Source organism: Balaenoptera physalus (assembly GCF_965194825.1).
Source record: "Balaenoptera physalus genome assembly, chromosome: 12".
In the NCBI taxonomy this organism is placed as follows: Eukaryota; Metazoa; Chordata; class Mammalia; order Artiodactyla; family Balaenopteridae; genus Balaenoptera; species Balaenoptera physalus.
The window spans coordinates 95,287,685-95,308,757 of NC_138897.1; the positions used below are offsets into that span (position 1 = coordinate 95,287,685).

The 21,073-nt window shown below is 51.5% G+C and overlaps 1 protein-coding gene across 12 annotated transcripts in view; it reads right to left on the bottom strand.

The window, feature by feature from the left end:
* Positions 1 to 21,073, bottom strand: part of RIMBP2 (RIMS binding protein 2) — a 338,226-nt gene that overhangs the window by 302,143 nt on the left and 15,010 nt on the right. For 10 of the 12 annotated variants that reach the window (XM_082418177.1, XM_082418175.1, XM_082418167.1 and 7 more), the window contains exon 2: positions 13,525 to 13,618. In XM_082418177.1, coding sequence (XP_082274303.1) covers positions 13,525 to 13,608 — 84 coding nt within the window. In that variant the 5' untranslated portion in view covers positions 13,609 to 13,618. Of the gene's footprint in view, positions 1 to 13,524; positions 15,304 to 16,454; positions 20,006 to 21,073 lie in introns of those variants that run through there. The other 2 variants (XM_082418173.1, XM_082418174.1) reach the window with 2 other exon arrangements.

The window sequence follows — 21,073 nt, forward strand, 5'->3', positions numbered from 1 at the left end:
GGAGAAAAAGAAGCCTCATTCCACAGCTGGGCAAAGAGCCTGGACTCAGGGACTGTGACAGAGCGCCCTCTGCTGCTCATTCAATGCTCTGCAGGCCGTGAAAGCAAATGCAGAGAAAAACCCCTAGAGACAGCAGAGGCCACGGGGACCAGCTAAGTGTCCTCATACTACCAAGCCCTGCGTGGAGAGGGGCCATGAGTTTTTTTTAATGCAGTTTCATTGAGCTATGATTTACACCCCCATTGTAAAGGTAGAGTTGGATGGTTTTTAGTACATTTATAGTTATGCAACCACCACCACAATCCGGTTCTGGAATGTTCCCATCACCCGGGAAAGTTTCCAGCCTCAGGAAACCACTGAGCTGCTTTCTGCCTCTATCGTTTTGCCCACCCTAGGAATCTCACATAAATGAAATCCTGCAGTCAGCAGGCTTTTGTATCCGCTTCCTTCACGTCATGTAATGATTCTGAAGTTCATTTATGTTGCTGCAGGGTTCAATAGTCTTCCTACTGTATAGCACAAGGACCTCTGCTCACTACTGTATAATAACCTATATGGGAAAAGAATCTGAAAAAGAGTGGATACATGTATATGTAGAACTGATTCACTTTGCTGTACACCTGACACTAACACAACATTGTAAATCCACTGTACTCCAATATAAAATGGAAACAAATTTTAGATAGTATTCCTTTGTATGGATTTACCACGTTTTGTGTATCCCCTCACCTGTTGGTGGACATTTGGGTTTCTGACTTTTATGAATCATGCTACTAAGAACATTTGTAGACAAGTCTTTGTGTGAACGTGTGTTTTCATTTCTCTTGGGTAAATACCCAGGAGTAAAACTGCTGGGTCCCATAAGACTATGTTTAGCTTTTTCAAAAACTGCCAAATTGTTTTCCAAAAGAGCTGCACCATTTTACACGCCCACCAACAAAGTAGGAGGCTTTTAGTTTCCCTGTGTCCTGGCCATCACAGCCCAGGCACGCCTGCTTCCCGCCTCTTAGCGATGGGTCCTTTTCTCTGGACCTGTTCCCCATTCTGGGGGCTCAAGTGCACTTAAGAGGTTCCCCCTCTCTGCCCCACATTTGACCCACATAAGGGACGTTTTCTACAAAACAGAAATAAGAGTTACAGATGTAGAAAATAAACTTATGGTTACCAGGGAATAAGGGAGGGGAGAGATAAATTGGGAGATTGGGACTGACATATACACACTATTATACATAAAATAGATAACTAATAAGGACCTACTGAACTCTATCAGTACTCTGGAATGGCCTATATGGGAAAAGAATCTAAAAAAGAGTGTATATATATATATACGTATAACTGATTCACTTTGCTGTACAACAGAAAATAACACAACGTTGTAAATCAACTATACTCCAATAAAAATTAATTTAAAAAAATAAATATAGGGGCTTCCCTGGTGGTGCAGTGGTTGAGAATCTGCCTGCCAATGCAGGGGACACGGGTTCGAGCCCTGGTCTGGGAAGATCCCACATGCCGCGGAGCAACTAGGCCCGTGAGCCACAACTACTGAGCCTGCGCGTCTGGAGCCTGTGCTCCGCAACAAGAGAGGCCGCGACAGTGAGAGGCCCGCGCACCGCGATGAAGAGTGGGCCCCGCTCGCCGCAACTAGAGAAAGCCCTCGCACAGAAACGAAGACCCAACATAGCAATCAATCAATAAATAAATCTTTAAAAATATATATATATAAAAATAAAATCAGTTGCAAAATTTTTTTATTGAAGTATAGTTGATTTACAATGTTATGCTAATTTCTGCTATACAGCAAAGTGACTCATTATACACATATATACGTTTTTTTATATTATCCCATTGTTTCTTTTTATTTATTTATTTTTGTTTTTGTTTTTTGGTTTGTTTTATAAATTTATTTATTTTTGGCTGCGTTGGGTCTTCGTTGCTGCACGCAGGCTCTCTCTAGTTGCAGTGAGTGGGGGCTACTCTTCGTTGCGGTTTGTGGCCTTCTCATTGCAGTGGCTTCTCTTGTTGTGGAGCACGGGCTCTAGGCGCGTGGGCTTCAGAAGTTGTGGCATGCAGGCTCAGTAGTTGTGGCGCATGGGCTTAGCTGCTCTGTGGCATGCGGGATCTTCCCGGGCCAGGGCTCGAACCCGTGTCCCCTGCATTGGCAGGTGGATTCTTAACCACTGCGCCACCAGGGAAGTCCCTACATTCTTTTTAATATTCTTTTCCGTTATGATTTATCCTAGGAGATTGGATATAGTTCCCTGTGCTATATAGTAGGACCTTGTTGTTTATCTATTCTAAATGTAGTAGTTTGCGTCTGCTAACCCCAAACTCCCAGTCCATTCCTCACCCTTCCCCCTCCTCCCCCTTGGCAACCACAAGTCTGTTCACTATGTCTGTAAGTCTGTTTCTGTTTTGTAGATAAGTTCATTTGCAGCTACAACATTTAAATGCCCTGGTGGTGCAGTGGTTAAGACTCTGCACTCCCAGTGCAGGGGGCCCAGGTTCGATCCCTGGTCAGGGAACTAGATCCCACATGCATGCCGCAACTAAGGAGCCCGCCTGCCACAACTAAGGAGCCCACGTGCTGCAACTAAGGGCCCCACCTGCTGCAACTAAGACCCGGTACAACCAAATAAGTAAATAAAATTTTTTTTTTAATAAATAAAATAAATGCAAAGAAGTCTCACGTGAAGACCCGGATGGCCAGCTTCTCCTGAAAACTTGGATGTGCTGGCAAGCCTGCCCCGTGCTCCTGGCTGGCGGCAGTCAGCTGGCGCTGGGTGGCATCTGCTGCTTCAGACAAGCCTTGTGTCCTGGTCCCCACAGTCCACACCACTTCCTGCTGCCTCTGCATCCCTGAGGTCAGGGCCATTGCCATGTGCCCCGCTGGGTTTTTTAATCATGTGGTTAGAATAAAATTGGGAAACTAACCAGTCCTAGAGAGTATTTGAAGAAAAAAATGGGAGAAAACAAATTTCCCCTGTGAAAGTAAAGGCCATGTCTCTGTTTCGTCCACCTGCTCAAGGTCACTCATTTGGGTCCCCTGTGATGCCAGTGGCATTTGAGCTGGTGACTCCCGGCTCTGAGCCTTGATTATTTCATTCTTCCAACAAACAGGTACTGAGTTCAAGTCCAGTACATGGCCCCCAAAATACACATGCAATGGCTCGTGAGATGCAGGCAGACTGCATTATCTGAATGTTAATTATCCATGTTGATATTAACCTTGACCAACGTTTATCCCAGGACAGCTTCCTCCCGGTACCCAGCCCAGGAGGTTTTCTCCTGGGATATTTTCCACCACGTCACTCTAAATGTTTGCTTCAGCCAAAGGTAATTTAAAAGCCATACGGTAACTTTCAAAGTTTCATTGTTCATTATTCGTCCTTTATTCTTCAGCAAAAATACTCATTTCCGGGGACAAAAGTAGGTTTCAAAGTACTGCTGTGTGATGTAACACAACCCCAAATCAGGTCTGAGGTCTATGGTCTCAGAGACTTCGGCCAGTTCGACAGCATCCAAGAAAAACCCAGGGTGGATTTTTCCACCAAAGTGCCAAGCTTTGAAATAACTTTTGCAAAGGCTGGCACGTGACGGAATTGTTCCTAACAGGCCTTGGCATTGATTTCCAATGATCCATTCACTTGTCATTCACAAGGAAATGCAGTTTCCCTCTCACGGAAATGGTTCATTTTGTCATGAATGAAGAGAAGCAGGAAAATTGAATCAAACTAAGATGTGTTTCACCTGCTAGAACCGTCTCTGAACATTTAACAGATGAGAGCCTGGGAGGCAAGAAGATTTGGGGTAAATGGTGTGGGTTCCACCCACCGCCCCTGAAGCTCTCCTCCCCCCGAACCTTCCAAAGGGGCAATGGTTGCCAGATACTTAAAGTGATGATTTCTCCCAGTGTGGTTTTTTTTTTCAGTCACAAAATTTTAATCAGTTGCTAATTGGCACTGTGTTCTTACTTTTTAATTTTTATTGGAGTATAGTTGATTTACAATGTTCTGTTAGTTTCAGGTGTACAGCAAAGTGACTCAGTTATACATACGCATATATCCACTCTTTTTTAGATTCTATTCCCATATAGGTCATTACAGAGTACTGAATAGAGTTCCCCGTGCTACGCAGTAGGTCCTTATTAGTTATCTATTTATATACAGTAGTATGTATATGTCAATCCCAATCTCCCAATTTATCCCTCCCCCCTTCTTCCTTGGTAAACATAAGTTTATTTTCTACATCTGTGACTCTATTTCTGTTTTGTAAATAGGTTCATTTGTACCGTTTTTTTAGATTCCACATATAAGCGATATCATATGACACTTGTCTTTGTCTAAGCGTTTTTAAGGCCACATGAGCTGTGGTTGCTTGACACCCCTGGAAGAGAAGCTCTTCTTGTTATTCCCCAGGACAGTGGGATGGGCCCGCTCCTGGGACATTGTTCTGAAATCCTGGAACAGGCTTTCCACGGGAATGCTCTGGTCAACAAGGATGGTCTGCAGGGGTTGTCACGAAGCTTCAATACTGAGATGAGCAACGAATGTGCAGTGGGACATGTCCTCCTGTGATGGACCCTCCTGCAGAGGGGCAGCTCCGTGTCCTCCACGGGTCCCGTCTCAGCACCCCAGATGCTTCTCCCGACTCCTCAGGCACTGGCTAACCCAACATCCTTCTTACATATGGGGAGATCGAGGCCCAGAGAAGAAAGCAGAGTCAAGAAAAGATACCATCATCAAAGTGACGGTGATGGGATGAAACGTGTCTCAGAATCTATGAAAACTGATCATTCAACTGATCTCAATCAAGCTTATTCACTGACGGAGCAGGCAGTGAAAACAGCAGGTGATGTCATCTGAAATTGTGCTGTTCGAGACTGGTTTCTTTGAGGGGAAGCCTGGCATCTACCTGTTCAAATGAAAATACGTCCCCAGTAGGGGTTCAGCTCCACAATAGCGAGGCCCCATCCCAGCTTCTCCCTCAATGGAGACACCTGGTCCTTCATCCCCGATACTTGGCTGGTCCCCTGGTTCTGCCAGCGCTTCCTTGTAAACACCCCTGTGTCTGTCCTCTCCTCTGAAGCCCACGGCTCCACCCTTGGCAAGCCCCTGCTGCAGACTTCTGGAGACCCCCAATTGCAGTCTCTACGGTTACAATTCGTATAGAGACTTCAAAGGGAAAAGCCATCACTGAGAAGGTCAGTGGCATTGTCCGGAAGAGGGCAACGTGGACCCCCCAGTGGGAGCTGGGCTCCCCCCCATGACCTGTCACGTGAATGTCTCAGCTCCTCCCTCTGGCTTCTGGATAAGGTGTAGGGCCAAGTGTGAAATGGAAACGGGGAGCAGGAAAAAGTGCCGTTAGAGACTCTAAAATAGGACACTGCCCCATCTGTGTGGTCTCGTTCTCGACCCCTCCTGGTGGTTTGTTGTTTTTTTTTTATGAGTCTTTTAATTCATTGTTATTTTTTTAATTGAAGTATAATGATTTACAATGCTGTGTTAATTACTGCTGTACAGCAGAGTGATTCAGGGATACACATACATCCACTCTTTTCTTTATATTCTTTTCCATGATGGTTTATCACGATATTGAATACAGCTCTCTGTGCTATACAGTAGGACCTTGGTGTTTGTCATGGTGTCTTTATTTGCTACCTAATGTCACGCTTCCTGGGAGATGAAAATACTCTCGAGGTGAGAACAGACCTGCACAGATTCTGGGGGTCCCGTCCTGTGACTCGGCACGCAGTTCACCCTCCACCAGCCACTGGACCCGGCAGGGCCACTAGACCCAGTCCCCTTCCCCAGGGACCCACTGACCCAGCCCACACTGGGTGGTAACCCCCCCCAAAAGCTGGCAACCTCCAGGCCAGGATGCACTCGGTACCTGGACTGGGGCAGGTGAGGCTTCAGCCGCTGAGTCGCCCGGCGGCCACTGCCAGGCCCCGCCTGAGACCCCGCGGCGTGCGTGCACCTGGCCCCGACTCCCTGTGCTCAGCCCCGCCCCCGAGGAGGGTGTGGGCAGGAGGCTGCGTGTCACAGAGCGAGGGTGAGCAGGGAGGGCCCAGGCATGCAGGGTGGCGGGGGTGAGGGCTGGGCGCCTGAGGACACACCCCAGGAGGCAGAGGCAGGACCACCTGAGGGCACAGCCAGCCCCCCAGCGCAAGCTCCATTGTCCCATCGGACCCACGAGACACCCGCTCAAAAACAAAATGGTTAAGAACTATAAGATGGCAAGTGTTACGGGCTGAACTGCCCCCCCCCACAACAAGCACCCAGGACCTCAGAATCTGATCTTAGTTGGAAATAGGGTCCTTGCGGATGGAATTAGTTAAGATGAGGTCATCCTGGGGTTGAGTGAGCCCCTAACCCAGCAGGATTGGTGTCTTATGAAAAAGGGGGAATTTGGACACAGACCGGAGTGCAGGAAGAAGACTGTGAAGACACAGGGGGACACGGGGCTGTCTGCAGGCCAAGGAGAGACGCCCGGGACGGATTCTCCCTCATGGGCCCGGAAGGCGCCAGCCCTGCGGCACCTGCCCCGTGAGAGGATTCATTCCTGCTGGTCAAGCTGCCTGCTCTGCGGTGCTTCGTCACGGCCGCCCCGGGACACTTACAAAGAGACTGCCGTGCGTTGAACCCCCAGCACAGGCCCTCCTGAGTATGGGGCCTCGTGTGACCACACCGGTCTCACCCAGGAGGCCGGCCTGCTGGCTTCCGAGTCCCACTAGTGGACGCCTCCTGATTTTGCCTCCTGAGCGTGCATTTCCCTTCTTCAGCTAATGGCGCTCTGATTTGGGTGGGAGGCACCCCCAGTTCACCATGTGCATTCTTTGGGGGGTTGCCCCAGCTCTGGGCACCAGGCTATCCAGGTGGCCATCACCATCCCATCTCCCCGGCCACGCTTCGTAGACACAGGGATGGGAAAATGACCCGACCCGGACAGCGCCTGTACTCCTGGGAGTTCTGAGGGACAAACAACGAACTTGGAGATGGCCTGACCGAGAAAGAACTAACAGAGGGGAGACATTCTTAAGCTCTGACGTGTTTCAGGATCATCTCGGGGGCTGAGTAACACACATGGCTAAGCCGGTCCCCGAAGTCCGTGGGTCAGCAGTTCTGGGCTGGGACCAAGAATCCGCATCTCCAGTGACCTCCCAGGTGACGCCGATGGCCCTGGCCCAGGAAGCCCACTTTGAGAACCATCAACAGAATGGAAAGCAGAGCCCAGAGTAAGAGCAGGAAGCCCCAGCCGCGCCTGGAGTCCATCCTCTCCCCGGACTTTCATGAACGTGAGCTTCTCTCAAACTCATGGGAGTGGGTGTTTCACCTCCTCCGTCAAGAGATTCTAACGGATGCCTTCTGAATGATCGGCCCGCCCTCCTGCCTCGTTCCACGTCTTCCCCAGGATGCTGAGGAACCGCGCTGCTCCCTCCGTGCTCGCCCGTCATCCCTCCGACAGCTGTCACATCCTCTCCTCCTGGAACCATCTCCCCTCTCGGTCCAGCAGTTACATTCCCAGAATGTTCAAAAGCCCAAATCAAGCCACGTGACCTCAGAATTCACCAGTTCGGCTATGACTGTACCTTGATTGTCCCAACAGAGCCAGGAAGTGAGGGGGCCTGGCTTTCTCCCACCCGAAAGGGATGTTTCTCCAAAGGTTTCCCGACTGCGGGCTGGCTCCGGGTGGCTGCTTTAGGCCGCTGGACAGGATTGTGTTTCCGAGAAGCAGCTCGGCGTCGGGGAGGGGTGTGGTGACCGCGGGCCTGGGAGCCGAGGCCAAGGGTTCACATCCCACCTCTGGGATGTGACTCCCAAGCCCAGCTCGTAAAAGGGGATGCGGCTTCTGCCTGGTGCTCCGGAGGCGCTCACTCTGAGATCCAGCCGCCGTGCCGTGCGGAAGCCCAGGACACACGCACAGGCCACATGCAGGTGCTTGGCCACCACAGACCACCAGACGTGAGGGGGGTGGAGCTTCCGCACTGCCCCGGGCACCACCTGATTGCAGCCGCGTGAGTGAGCAGAGCGGGAACCACCCGCGGAGCCCTGTCAACCCCGGAATCACGGGAGAGGATGATGAGATGACTGCTGTGGTCTCAGGTACCTGGTTTGGGGGTAAATTGTTACACAGTGATAACAACAGACACACAGGAAGGAGGGCACTAGGCGACAGCTAAGTGGGCCCGTGTGGCTTTCACTGCCCGACGTCTTAGTCCATTCAGACTTCTATAACAGAGCACCACAGACGGGTGGTATTTCTACACGGTTTTCTCATGGTTCTGGAGGCTGGAAACCCAAGATCAAGGTGCTGGCAGATTTGGTGTCTGGTGAGGACCAGCTTCCGGGTTCACAGTCTTCTCACCGTGTCCTCGCCTGGTGGGAGGGGCGAGAGAGCTCCCTGGGGTCTCTTCAAAAAAGGCACTCATTGCATTCACGAGGGCTCCCCCCTCATGACCTCATCACCAAAGGCCCACCTCAAAACACCACCACAGTGGGATTAGGTTTCAACATGTCAGTTGGAGGGGGACACAAACATTCCTTCTTTTGCACCCAGTATCCATTCCGCTTCCTTCTGGAAACAGCTTCCATCTTCCCTCTGAGAACCACCGCTGTCACCTTCCTTCCATGAGCGCAGGGGGTGCCGACCCCATCCCCAGCTCCAGGGCTGAGCACACGACCCAGGCGGGCAGAGCAGAGTCCCCTGGCCGTGGTGCTGTGTTCAGAGGTCTAACCAGGACTGAGTCTCAGCCCCTAGAATTCAAGGTGCAAGAGGTGCCACAGTTACAGGGTGGCTCTCCTGACGGGACACTAGCCTGGAGTCGTCGGTGCCCTTGGGAGGAGCTGCTGAGAGCAGGGCCAACACGGGAGGGGCTGCAGGAGCCGGGGGACCTGGACGGGTTGGGGGAGACGAAACCAGCGGCCAGAGTCGGGCCCTTCGGGGTCTGGCCGTGTCTGAAACCAGGGCTCCTCTTCGGGCTTCTCAGTTATGTGAGCCCAAAAAATCCCCTTCTTTTGCTGACGCCGCTTTGACTCAACTATTTGGCCCGTGTAGAACTAAAAGGTGCCCTGAGTGACACAGACCAAATCAGGGAGAGAGAACTTGGGCTCTGCCCAGGGCCCGTCTGGGCGACGCATCCCACGCTCTGGGTTTCCAAGACGACGGACCAGTCCCCAGCTGCCCCTCCCATTTCTACTGTGCCTCGTCCCCCTCACCGCTGGCAGAGCCAATATAAATGCAAGAGTGGCTGCAAGAGGTTTTAGGGTCACGGTAACAAAACACCCCAAACAAGGGGCTTAAATCACCATCAATGTCTTCTCTCAGGGCTCCGGAAGCCACGAGTCCAAGGTCAAGGTGTCGGGTGTCGGCAGGGCAGTCCCTCCTGGGGGTTCGGGGGTGGAAGTTCCCTCTTCCCTCCGGCTTCCCTCGGGCTGCGGCATCCTCAGGGCTCCTCAGCTTGTAGATGCGTCACTCCAGCCTCCGCCTCCACCCTCGCCCGGCCTCCTCCCCGCGTGTCTCCTCTATGCGGGTGTATCTGCGTCCAAGTTCCCCTTTCCTTTCTCTTACAAAGACACCACTCATTGGACCAGGGCCCACCCTACTCCAGCGTGGCCTTCTCCAAACTTAACCATCTGCAAAGACCCTATTTCCAGATAACACCACGTTCATGGCTCCCAGGGGCTGAGACCTAAACTTATCTTTTTAGGGGATGCAGTGAAACGTACCACACTGGCTGTGAAATGCCCACCAGTCCATTTCTTCGACTTCCATCTATGCTTCCAGAAACAAAATGCTGTCCTGACTTCTCTCTTCTTGTCCAAGTTTAAAGCTCAGCGAGGAAGACGCTCAGCTTGGACTGTGTCCAGCTCTATGGACACTAGTGGCCTCCCCGTGACTTCCCGCGTGAAATGGGGCCCAGGCCTGGGGCCACCAAGGTCCCAGGGGCCCCGTCTCCCGGCCCCACCATCCTGAGCATGCAACCCCGTTTCCATGGTTACAAGAGGCTGCAGGAGGGCGTGTGGGAAGGGTGAAGGACAGAGGACAGAGCCAGGAGCCGAGCCCGCCCTCTGCGCTCTGCCCAGACCTTCCAGAAGCCCACCTGGCATCTTCTGCTCGCCCCTCGCTGGCCAGATGCGTCAGGTGGCTGACCCCGGCAGGAAGGAAGGCAGGGACGTGGCCTGCCCCCTCCACCCAAACCAGCCCCATTAATACAAAGACGGCGAGGCTGGATTTGGGGACGGCGACAGCTTCTCAAGGGCTTTTCTGGGTCCACGGCCCTCGTCGCCCTGCCAGCCAGCAGCTGCTCCCCATGCCCCCGAGGTCTAATCAGCTGCTCCCACCCGGCAGACACAGCTGTCCCGCTTTTCCTGCTCCCTCCCTCCTCCTGTGCCCATCCGCCCACCCAACTAGTCATCCTGGCAAAAACAGAAAATGTTTAGAGGGAGACGGCAAGGGAGGTCATTTGTCTGCAAGGGAAGCCTTAGGTCTGGTGGCCCAGAAACCCCAAGACCCTGGTCCCTCAGGAGATCAGGGCGCTTCTGGGGGCCAAGGAGACAGCAGGACGGGGAGGAGCCCTCCGTGTGGACAGTCGGTGTGCATTTTGTGTGTCCTTTCATTTGCTTGGCGTTGCTGCTCGCACGGGATACAGTCTCCCTTTCTGGTACCCAGCGCCCTGATCTCCCACCTGCGACCTCCCCAAACCGTCTCTGGTCCAGTTGAGTGGAGCTGATACCAGCCTCACCCGAAATCGTTATTTGGTGAATGAATGAACTAGTGAATGGCCCACGCGGGCTCTGGAGAAGTCAAGCACATCACCGCCGCCCCCGCCCCAAGTTAAACAGAGATACGCCCCCCGAGCTCGCTGTGGCCGGCGCCCTGCACGCGGCACTCAGCATCTCCCCGCCCACAGCTCATTTCGCTGCGCTGGCACAAGTGAAGCACAGCATCCCGGCGCCCCCTCCCGCCAGCACGGTGCCTTGGTGCGGAGCAGGCGGCCACAGCGCATCTGCTGGACGGCTACATCAACCCAGGCATGCCCGCCCGCCCGACTAGAGACAGACCTGGAGTCCCCGGGGGGGTCATTCACGCCGTTACTCGCACTTGCCTGTTCATCAGCTGAGCAGTATTTCCTTCACTTCACAGCCACGGAGAACCCACCAGGCACCAGGAGGTGGAGCCGGCCCGGGGACAGAAAGGTGCACAAAGGCAGCACCTGCCCCTTCCTAGGGGTCCCGGCAGCCCTTGCTGCCAGGGTGGGACCGTTCCAACGGGGCAGTCACAGCCACACGCAGCCCCTGAGCACCTGCTGGGTGGCTGGCGCAACTGGGAAGCTGGTTTTTATTTTATTTTTATGTTTATTCTCATAGCCACCTGTGGCTAGCAGCTTCCCTATTAGAGCAGATCCAGGAGGAAACAGACACAAAAACTAGAAAATGCGGCAGAGAAGTTTCAGCGCTGTTTCATTCCTTCTGTCTGTCCGTCCATCACAGATCTTCCAGTGAGCACCAGCCCTGTAAGCAGTACCGTGAACACAGCAGTGAACGAGACAGAAACAGCGCCCACCCTGGTGGAGGTTACATTCCGGAGGGAAACGGAAGACAAGAAACTCATGAACGAATAAAACAACTTCCCACAGAGACGAGAGCCGTGGTGACAAACCGGGTGGAAGCGTCGGGGGCAGTGGCTGCTTTAGACGGGGTGGTGGGGAAGGCTGCCCCGAGGCGGTAACGTTTAAGTGAGGCCCACATGATGAGAAAGAAGGGACCACGCAAAGACAGAAGGGAAGAGCACGGCAGGTGCAAAGGCCCTGAGGCCAGAGGAACAGAGGGGAGTCCTAAGTAAGGCTGATGGAGAGTGACCAGAAGGGATGACCGTGGGAAATGAGGTCTGTGAGGAAGGCCGAGGTCAGACCACCAAACTGACCAATGCACAGTCACGATGCTATTTTAAGAGCAGGCAGTTCCCATGTGGTTGACCCAACGGATCGATGGACAGCTGCCCACTGGCCCAAAGGATGTGAAGTTCAGGGCCCAAGTTGTAAAACTTATGTCTTCAGAGTCTGCTACACAAAGCAAGAGACAGTGCGATAAACTCCTTAAAAAGTGTTTTCAATTCTGGCCGGATATCCTCTGGCCAGGAGGTTTTAAAAAAAACTCACTACTGGTCTATCCATACAATGGAAAATTATTCAGCCACAAAAAGGGACGAGTCACTGACACATGCTACCCCATGCATGGACCTTGACAACATTATGTTTAGTGAAAGAAGCCACACACAGAAAGACACATGTCGTATGATTTGAAACATCCAGAAGAGGCAAACACATAGAGACAGAAGGCAGATTCGTAGTTGCCAGGGGCTGGGTGGGGAGGTGACCACCAGTGGGTTTCCTTTTGGGGTGAGGGTGCTGTGTTGGAATTAGACAGAGGTGGTGTTTGCACAATGTTGTAAATTACTAAATGCCGCCGAATTACAGACTTTAAATGGTTAATAAAATTACTAAAATGTTGAATTTATGTTTCATGAGTTTCACCTCAATAAAAATAAAGAAAATTATTTAAAAAAAAAAAAAAGGCTGTGCAAGACAGAGAAGAACTCAAAGTAGAGTTGAAGACAAAATACTTATTGGGCGCCTACTGTTTGCACCCTTCAGGACGTTTCATATTCGCAAATTCAGTCCCCGCTCTGCAAGGACGGTACTGTTATCATTAGCTCTGATTCCTGGATGGGGCAGCCTGAGGAAGGTCCACACTGTGGGACTCGGGCTGGCACGGGACAGGAGAGGAACAGGTTATCAAGCTCTGCTAACACTCTTTGCTGGAAACTTCCATTCATATTGATTTCCTAGCAGCTCCCTATTCTCTGCCGCTGGTCTCGTGGATTCTGCCACCAGTACTGCACCCGTTCTATGACTATGTTGCACACAGTTCAACGTTATTTATGGGAAGTCCTTCCCTATTATTCTTTTTTTAATCAGAAATGTCCTCTTTATTCTTCCTAGATGAATTTGAGAATCAGTGGATGACATTTTCAAAGATATTAGAGGAAACATTTTCCTCTTAAAATATGGAGTCTTTCTACCCAGAATTATGATGTTTATCTTCATTTATTTCAAAGTCCTTTTACATCCCTTGTAAGAGCTCAGTTTTCTTTAAACAAGCAACCAAACTTCTCTCCTTGCATATTAAAAAAAAAAACCCATGTTATAACGTCAGAATTGAAGATACTAAATTTTTAGAAATGAACAATGATGAGAATTTAGATGAAAGAAGACAATCATATCTATGAAAATCTTGAGCCCTGTTAAATATAGATTCTTAGATTAAAAGAATAAGTAAATGAATCATTTCTGTTTATCTTAGGGAAATGTATCATTTCTGATAGGTTTTTAAATATTCTGAAAAGGGTCCCTGACAATTCCCCTCCACCCCCTCCTAGACCGCAGGTGGGGACCACTCCTCGGAGCCACCAAAACGTGGGGCTATAGCTGTGGCCAGCCACCAGGGCCCTCCCCTCACTCACCCATCTCCCAGGCTCTTGCTCAAGGCAGCGATGGGACCCGCACCCCAGCCTGGGGCCATCTGCCATCCCCCTCGTGGCCGACATTCAGCGTGCCCTGTAAGAAACCAAGAACACGCGGGTGAAACACAAGAATCACTTTCAGGTCCTCCCAGGACCAGGAAAGGGACCCAGAGGGGCCTCAGCATCACTCACAGGACAGCTTTCCTCTGGGCCAGGGGACGGATGCAGCATGGGGGGGCCTGAGGGACACACAGACCCTGGGCACGCTGACCACTGGCACCTCTTCTGACAAGTAGTCTTTAAACATTTGTTCTGTATTTAAGGAGAGAGTCTGGGCTTGGGAAGGATGCAAGCCCATCCCCACTCCCAGCACACCCCACCTGGCAAAGTCGAGCCCTCGGCTAACGAGATCCACTTTCCTTGGCAGGGATCTGGGAGGTGGACTTTGTTGCTTTCCCATCGCATTTCTGTGATGGCTCAAAACGTCTTTACGGGGCCAGCCCAGGCGTCCAGCAGCTCTCCTGGCAGGTGAGACAGCCTTCCTGAAATGTCTGTGACCCTGACCTGCACAAGAGAATCCCTTGGGCCATCCTTCCAAAATACACACGCTCCACCCCAACCTTCTGAGGAGGAATCCTCCGGGTCAGGTACAGCACCTGTATTTGAAAAGCTGCCCCAAATGATTACAATGAGCCCCACTAACTAAGAACCACCCAGCCCTTCCCAGGCATCAGCGTTAACTGCAGCTGGAATGAAGCCCGAAGGCTTCACCTCCTCGGACCCTTGGGTTTCTCACGCCGGACTGTCTGGGGGTCACGTGTGGAAAGAAGATGTGATTTTCCCTTAATCCGTTTATAGACCAACCATCCCTGGGCAAGCTCCAGACCTGGGCCTCTTTGATAGAATAATGTGATGCTTCTGGTCCTGCAAGCATAGGCGTGACTCACCCCAGAGGGTCATCTCGGTGATTTTTCAACAACTTTTGTTTTGCCCGATAGCTTGATACGAAAGGAATTCCATGGGAGGAATTCACAGAACACTCAATTCCTACTGCTGTAATTTTTTTCAGTATCACAGGTAAATAAGAAGTTAAAGCGAGATAAATATCTTAACTTTAAAAAATGTTGTGCCGTCACGTAAAACAGCAGAGTCTACAATTTCGTCCTGATTAATCTGACAGAACCTTAAGTGTGAGTTTTTCGTGGTGCTGATGTGCCTGGAGTGTGAATGGGGGGAGGCGGGGGAAGCACGAATCTGCCTTCTTCTACCAGATGAGCATCTCCGTGCCGCGCGGGCTGCAAGACCACCGAGCTGGGGCGCGTGCCCCCGGAGATACGGGAACGGGGAATGCGGAGTGAGTGTTTAATGGGGACAGAGTCTCAGTTTGGGAAGACGAAAAGAGTCCTGGAGACGGACACGGGTGATGGTTGCACAACAGTGCGAATGTACTTCAGGCCCCTGAGCTGTACACTTAAAAGGCTTAAGACGGGAAACTCTATGTGTATTTCACCACAATTCTTTAAAATGTTTGGCTGCCAAAACCAGCTCCTTCCCTGGGGATCAGGATCCCCTTCCTTTTCTCTACTTTTCAGGAGTTAAAATTGATTCCTAGGACTTCCCTGGCGGTCCAGTGGTTTAGACTCCGCGCTTCTACTATAGGGGGCTCGGGTTCGATCCCTGGTCAGGGAACTAAGATCCTGCGTGCCGCGCGGCGTGGACAAATAAATAAAGTAAATTAAAAAAAGAAAAAATTGACACCTAACCTCTGGCCTTCGCTCGGGTAGCCCAGGCTCTTTTCTGCTCCCTGATTCCCGGATGACCCCTAAATGCGGCCTCGCTCCCCGGCCCACACCGCCTGCCCCCCAAACCTGACGGGCCCCACACTTCCGCCCCAAGCTGCCCCCCTCTCCACACACCCTGATGGAGCGGAGCTGACGCCCGCGTCGCGCGTGGCCCTGCCCTCGCGGCACCCCCGCCAGGGTCGTTCCCCTGCCCGGCGTCACCGCGCGCTCCCTCGTTCAGCCCCAGGGTCATCTCCTCGGACAGCCCCACCCTGGCCGCCGCGGCCACCGCTCTGACCTTCACCCCAGCTGGCCGAGCTCTCTGCCGGCACCAGGTTTCCATTTCTCCGCAGCCTCTGTCCGCCTCGCTCCCCGGACCCCCGGCTCAGCGGGGGCAGGGCCGCCTGTCCACCTTGCCCAGGGCCGGCCTCCCAAGTGCTGTGGGCTGAGCACCGCCGGCCAGCGGCCTCCTGGGTCCTCTCGGCCTCGGACAGGATGCGCCGTGTCTCAGCTGACGGCTTCCTCTCTCTGGGCTTGAAACCGGGGGTGATGATTCGGTCACATCCACTTCGCCCACCTTCACTGATCAAGGTCGTTTGAAGACTGGCGGGTCCCCCCAGCATCACGTCTGCTAAACAGTGAGATGGTTCCCTGAGTTGCGTTCCAGGAACTTGGAGTCGGCGGTGTCCAGTTTGACCTCAAGCCGGTTACGACTGGATGGGACCAACCGCCCTCCAACCGGGCATGTGTGGGTGTCACTCGGTGACCTTTTCACATCAGAGGGCTGAAAACTCCATCCTCAGATCATGCTGTGTCCATTTTTTAAACACTTTTATTGGGGTATGGTTGATTTCCAATGTTGGGTTAGTTTCAGGTGTACAGCAAAGTGGATCTGTTACACATATACATATCTCCACTCTTTTGTAGATTCTGCTCCCATATAGGCCATTACAGAGTACTGAGTAGCACATCTAGTTTCGAACGTAGCTTAGCTACGCCTGCACAGAAACACGATGATGCACCTTTTCCCGATCACCTTTCCCCAGGCTCCCCACGCCCACCCTGCTGCTTTATTCTTCATCCCGTAAGTTCCCCAGCCCCCCGGCCTTCGGGGAGGCGGATCAGAGACTCATTCTCCTGGCTCCTCACCTGGCCGCCTTGCGAACAAACCCTCTCTTTGCTGCAAACCTCGGGTCTCGGGTTTTGGCCGCTGACATCAGGCAACAGGCTCTCTGCCATCCGGCAGCACATCGTTTGTTTCCAGCACAGCGCCGGTGCTGGGAATGGGACTCGGTGACATGACAGCGGCCGCAGTGAGGAGCAGAGGGGACTCACACCAAGGAGCCCGGGACAGCGGCCCTGCGGGTAGGAGGGAGAGCACAGCCTCCTCGCGGCGGGGCCTGCACCCACCGGCTGGCCTCAGCTGGGCCCTGCCTCCCTCGGTGGTGTACTGCCCTCTCCCAAGGCCTCTGGGGCCCACGTGTGCCCCTAACCCAGCGTGAAGATGGGAGGCATGTCCTTTGAAGGGGGCTCCCAAAGAGGCGAGGAGAAATTTCCAGGCGTCTGGGAAAGATTTGGGGGGAGATAAGGTCGCTTCCAGCCACCTCAGATCACGGTGAAGCGGGCCCAGTGGTGTCTCCAGAATGACACAGAAAAGGGCAAACATGTTGAGGTGTCATGTGTAGCTACAGACATGTGGGAATATTCAGAGACCAAGATATTTTTAATCAGTCCCTATTGTAAAAAAAATATATATATATACATACACTTACACACATACACATAAATATACACATAAACATACATACAAGCATAAATATATGCATACACATACATATGTACATAAACATAGACACATACACATAAATATACACATACACATACATATAAATAATACACATATACATATACATATGCACACAACACGTATACACTGTAGCAAAAAAAAGAGCTTGGGTTTTCCTCAGCAATCCCACTCCTGGGTATATGTCCAGAGAAAACTCTAAACTCCAAAAGATACATGCACCCCAATGTTCACAGCAGCACTATTCACAGTAGCCAAGACATGGAAACGACCAAAGTGTCCGTTGACAGAGGAATGGATAAAGAAGATGTGGTACATATAGACAATGAAATACTTACTCAGCCATAAAAAGAATGAAATAATGCCATTTGCAGCAACATGGATGGACATAGAAATAATCATACTAAGTGAACTAAGTCAGACAGAGAAAGACAAATACCATGTGGTAACACTTATATGCGGAATCTAAAATACGACACAAATGAGCTTATCTACGGAAGAGAAACAGACTCAGGGACAATAGACAACAGACCTGTGGTTGCCAAGGGGGAGCGGGGGGAGGGATAAATTAGGAGTTTGGGATTAGCAGATATGCACTACTATATATAAAACAGATAAACAACAAGGTCCTACTGTGTAGCACGGGGAACTATATCCAACGTCTTCTAATAACCTACAATGGAAAAGAATCTGGAAAAGAATATATACATACATGTATATGTATAGCTGAATCACTTTGCTGTACACCAGAAACTAACACAACATTGTAAATCAACTGTACTCCAATAAAAATAACATATATTTCAATACATATGCATACATATATGAAAAAGTGGCTGGATTTCCAGATGAGCTTTAGGCAGCTCTGGGGACAACCCCGCCCCGCCCCGGGGATGGACAGGGACGTCCCTAAGAGCTGGTGACCCATCACCAGCAGCGTCGCAAAGGAGCCACTTCCCAGCCTGGAGCAGCTCCCCGGCGCAGACCCCCAGGCCCCCTCTCCCGCCCTTCCTCTGGTGACTGTGCTTTTCACAGGAAATCGAGTCCAGTTCCCCCTCATGCAGCCCGGGGGAGCCCATGCTTCACTGAGAGCCCCTCCCGAGTGGGCCTCCACAGAGCCGGGAGGGGGCAATGAGACTGGAGGTGCTGCGTTTCGGGGCACCCTGGCCGGGTCCCCTCAGCTGAGCCCACATTCATGCCCATCTCTTCACAGGCATGATCGTGATGTCTACCGTGTGCCCGAATCAGGAACTCCCCCCAAACCGAGGGTGGCCATACTTGGATTTTTTTTTTTTTTTAGAACACAGTGGGAGAGACAGTACCAGACAGCAAGGGGCAGAGGGAGGCCTAAAGGTTTCCCTCTCCCTTTGATGCCCTACGAGACAGGACACTGCCCGTGCCCTGACGTTCAGGCTTTGTCCTTTGACGAGGTGGAGAAGGGGGTGTTCCCCATGCTTTTTGTTTAGTTTTGTTTTATGTTTTTTGGGGTTTTTTTTTATTGAAGTAGAGTTGATTTACAGTGTTGTGTTAGTTTCCACTGTGCAACAAAGTGACTCAGTTATACATATATATACATTCTTTCTTCTATTCTTTTCCCTTATGGTTTATCCCAGGATATTGAATACAGTTCCCTTGTTGTCCATCCATTCTCTATAGAATAGTTTGCATCTGCTCACCCCAAACTCCCACGCCATCCCTCCACCACCGCCACCCCCGACCTTGGCAACCACAAGTCTGTTCTCTATGTCTGTGAGTCGGTTTCTGCTTCCTAGATAGGTTCATTGGCAGACTTTTTATTAACATAGCACCAGGTCCTTGTCACATCCCACAAAATTAACACGAATTCCTTACTGTCGTCTAATTCCCACTCCATTTTCAAATGTATCTGATTAGCTCTAAAAAATTCACATTTGATTTTGCTCAAATCAAGATCCCGATAGGGGGGACTTCCCCGGTGATCCAGTCGTAAGGAATCCGCCTTACAATGCAGGGGGACACGAGTTCGATCCCTGGTCGGGGAACTAAGACCCCACACGCCGCGGGGCAACTAAGTCCGCACGCCGCAGCTACTGAGCTCACACGCCTCAGCTAGAGAGCCTGAGTGCCGCAAACTACAGAGCCCACGCGCCCTGGAGCCCACGCGCCACAACTCGAGAGAAGCCTGGCACCGCAACAAAGAGCCTTCGTGCCTCAACGACGATCCCGCGTGCCGCAACTAAGATGGGACGCAGCCAAAAGTAATCAATTAAATAAATAAATAACAAATAAATAAAAATCTAGGGGAAAAAAAAAAGATCCCAGTAGGGTTCACACATTGCATAGGTGGTTACTTCTCTTAAGTTTTTCTTCCCTACAGATGCATTAACCTTAATTAATCAGAAATATATCACAAGAGCAAGCGGGCAGGCCTGTAAACAAATGAGGCTCCTAGCAGGGCAGGGGTAGCGGGGAGGATTTCAGGGCACTGCCTGACCCCTGCTCCCCTTCTTCTTTGCAAATACGCAACCTATCCCTTGGAAGGTCACAAAGATCTCGGTGAAACTTGCCTAAGATCAAGGGTCATGGGACTTCCCTGGCAGTCCAGTGGTTGAGACTCCATGTTTCCAACACAGGGGGCACGGGTTCGAGCCCTGGTTGGGGAACTAGGATCCCACATGCCGCATGGCACAGCCAAAAAATTAAAAAAAAAAAAAAGAAAAGAAAAAAGAAGAAAGATCAAGGGTCATAGATTATCAATCCTCTCTGTAGCTGGCAGATGGATTATTATGATGTGGCTCTGCCTAGAGGTTCAGAACTCCTTTGGGGGACCTCCCAGGTATCACAAGGGGTAAAAAGATGAGTAGGATGTGCTCCATTGAGGAGGCTGGGACACACACCCCAGGGACACTGCAGGTGTCACGAGGGGTTGGGGTTTATTCTAATTCAGATCATTCTTTCCTTCAGAATCCAAATATAAAGTCAGGTGTGATAAGTCTTAGAAAGAAACACATTAACTGTTCTGGGAGTCCAGAGAATTAAGAGCTTCTAGTGTAACCCACGTGGGTCCCAGGGCCCTGGTGGGTCAGGCTGCATATAAGGAGATGCCCTGCGTGAACCAGGCAGAATAAAAAGCAATTCCAATCTTTGTGCTTCTAGAAAAGATTTCAGGCATCTAATTCATAATCCACAGCCATCTTGTTAAATCTACTCTTTATTCTGGAAGAGTTCTAGATTTGGAAACATTGTAGCCATTCCTCTGAGCATCTTATTTCCTTTGTCTCCAGTTCTCCACACTTGGAAACCTCTCACTGACTCCCCACAATAGCCCACTCCTCCCAGAAAAATACCCTTCCTAGCACCCAGCTTCCAGGAATTTTCAGTTCCTCTTTCTTGGTTTCCCCTCTTGTTCAACTACTGCGGCCTCTGGGTCTTTGTTTTCTCTCCACTTCACAGGTGTCACTCTTGTTTTCCCACCGCCCCCCCCCCACACAGAGAGTGCTAGAACCAGGTCAGCACACAAGCCCCTCCGCTCTCATCCTCTCTGTCTTTTCCCTTCTCGCCACCCATTGCCCTGACTCTGTCCTGCTTCATGAAAAATGGGAGCCGCGAGGAAGGCACGTGCTCATGACAGGCAGAGGAAGCTGGCAGAGTCCAACTCTCCCCGTGGAGGGATGGTGGGTGGTCAGGGACGGCTGGAAGCACTCACGTCGTGGTGGATTGTGTCTGTTCACGGAAAGCACCCGGCCTGGACAGCCCCGGAGGTGCCGAGAGGCGGACGGACCATCCCGATTCCGCACCGTCGCTGTCCCAGGAGCCGGAGCGGGGAGCTCCGCCGCGAAGTCGGATCCTGCAGGAGACCTCTCCCCGGAGCAGGGGGTGTTTGCACGGCTGGTATTTTCTCTGCTGAGATGTTGCCCAGAATACTCTGCTCACGACTCTGCTTTCCAATCTACCTGCTGAAGGAAGGGGTTCTGACGGGCGTCAA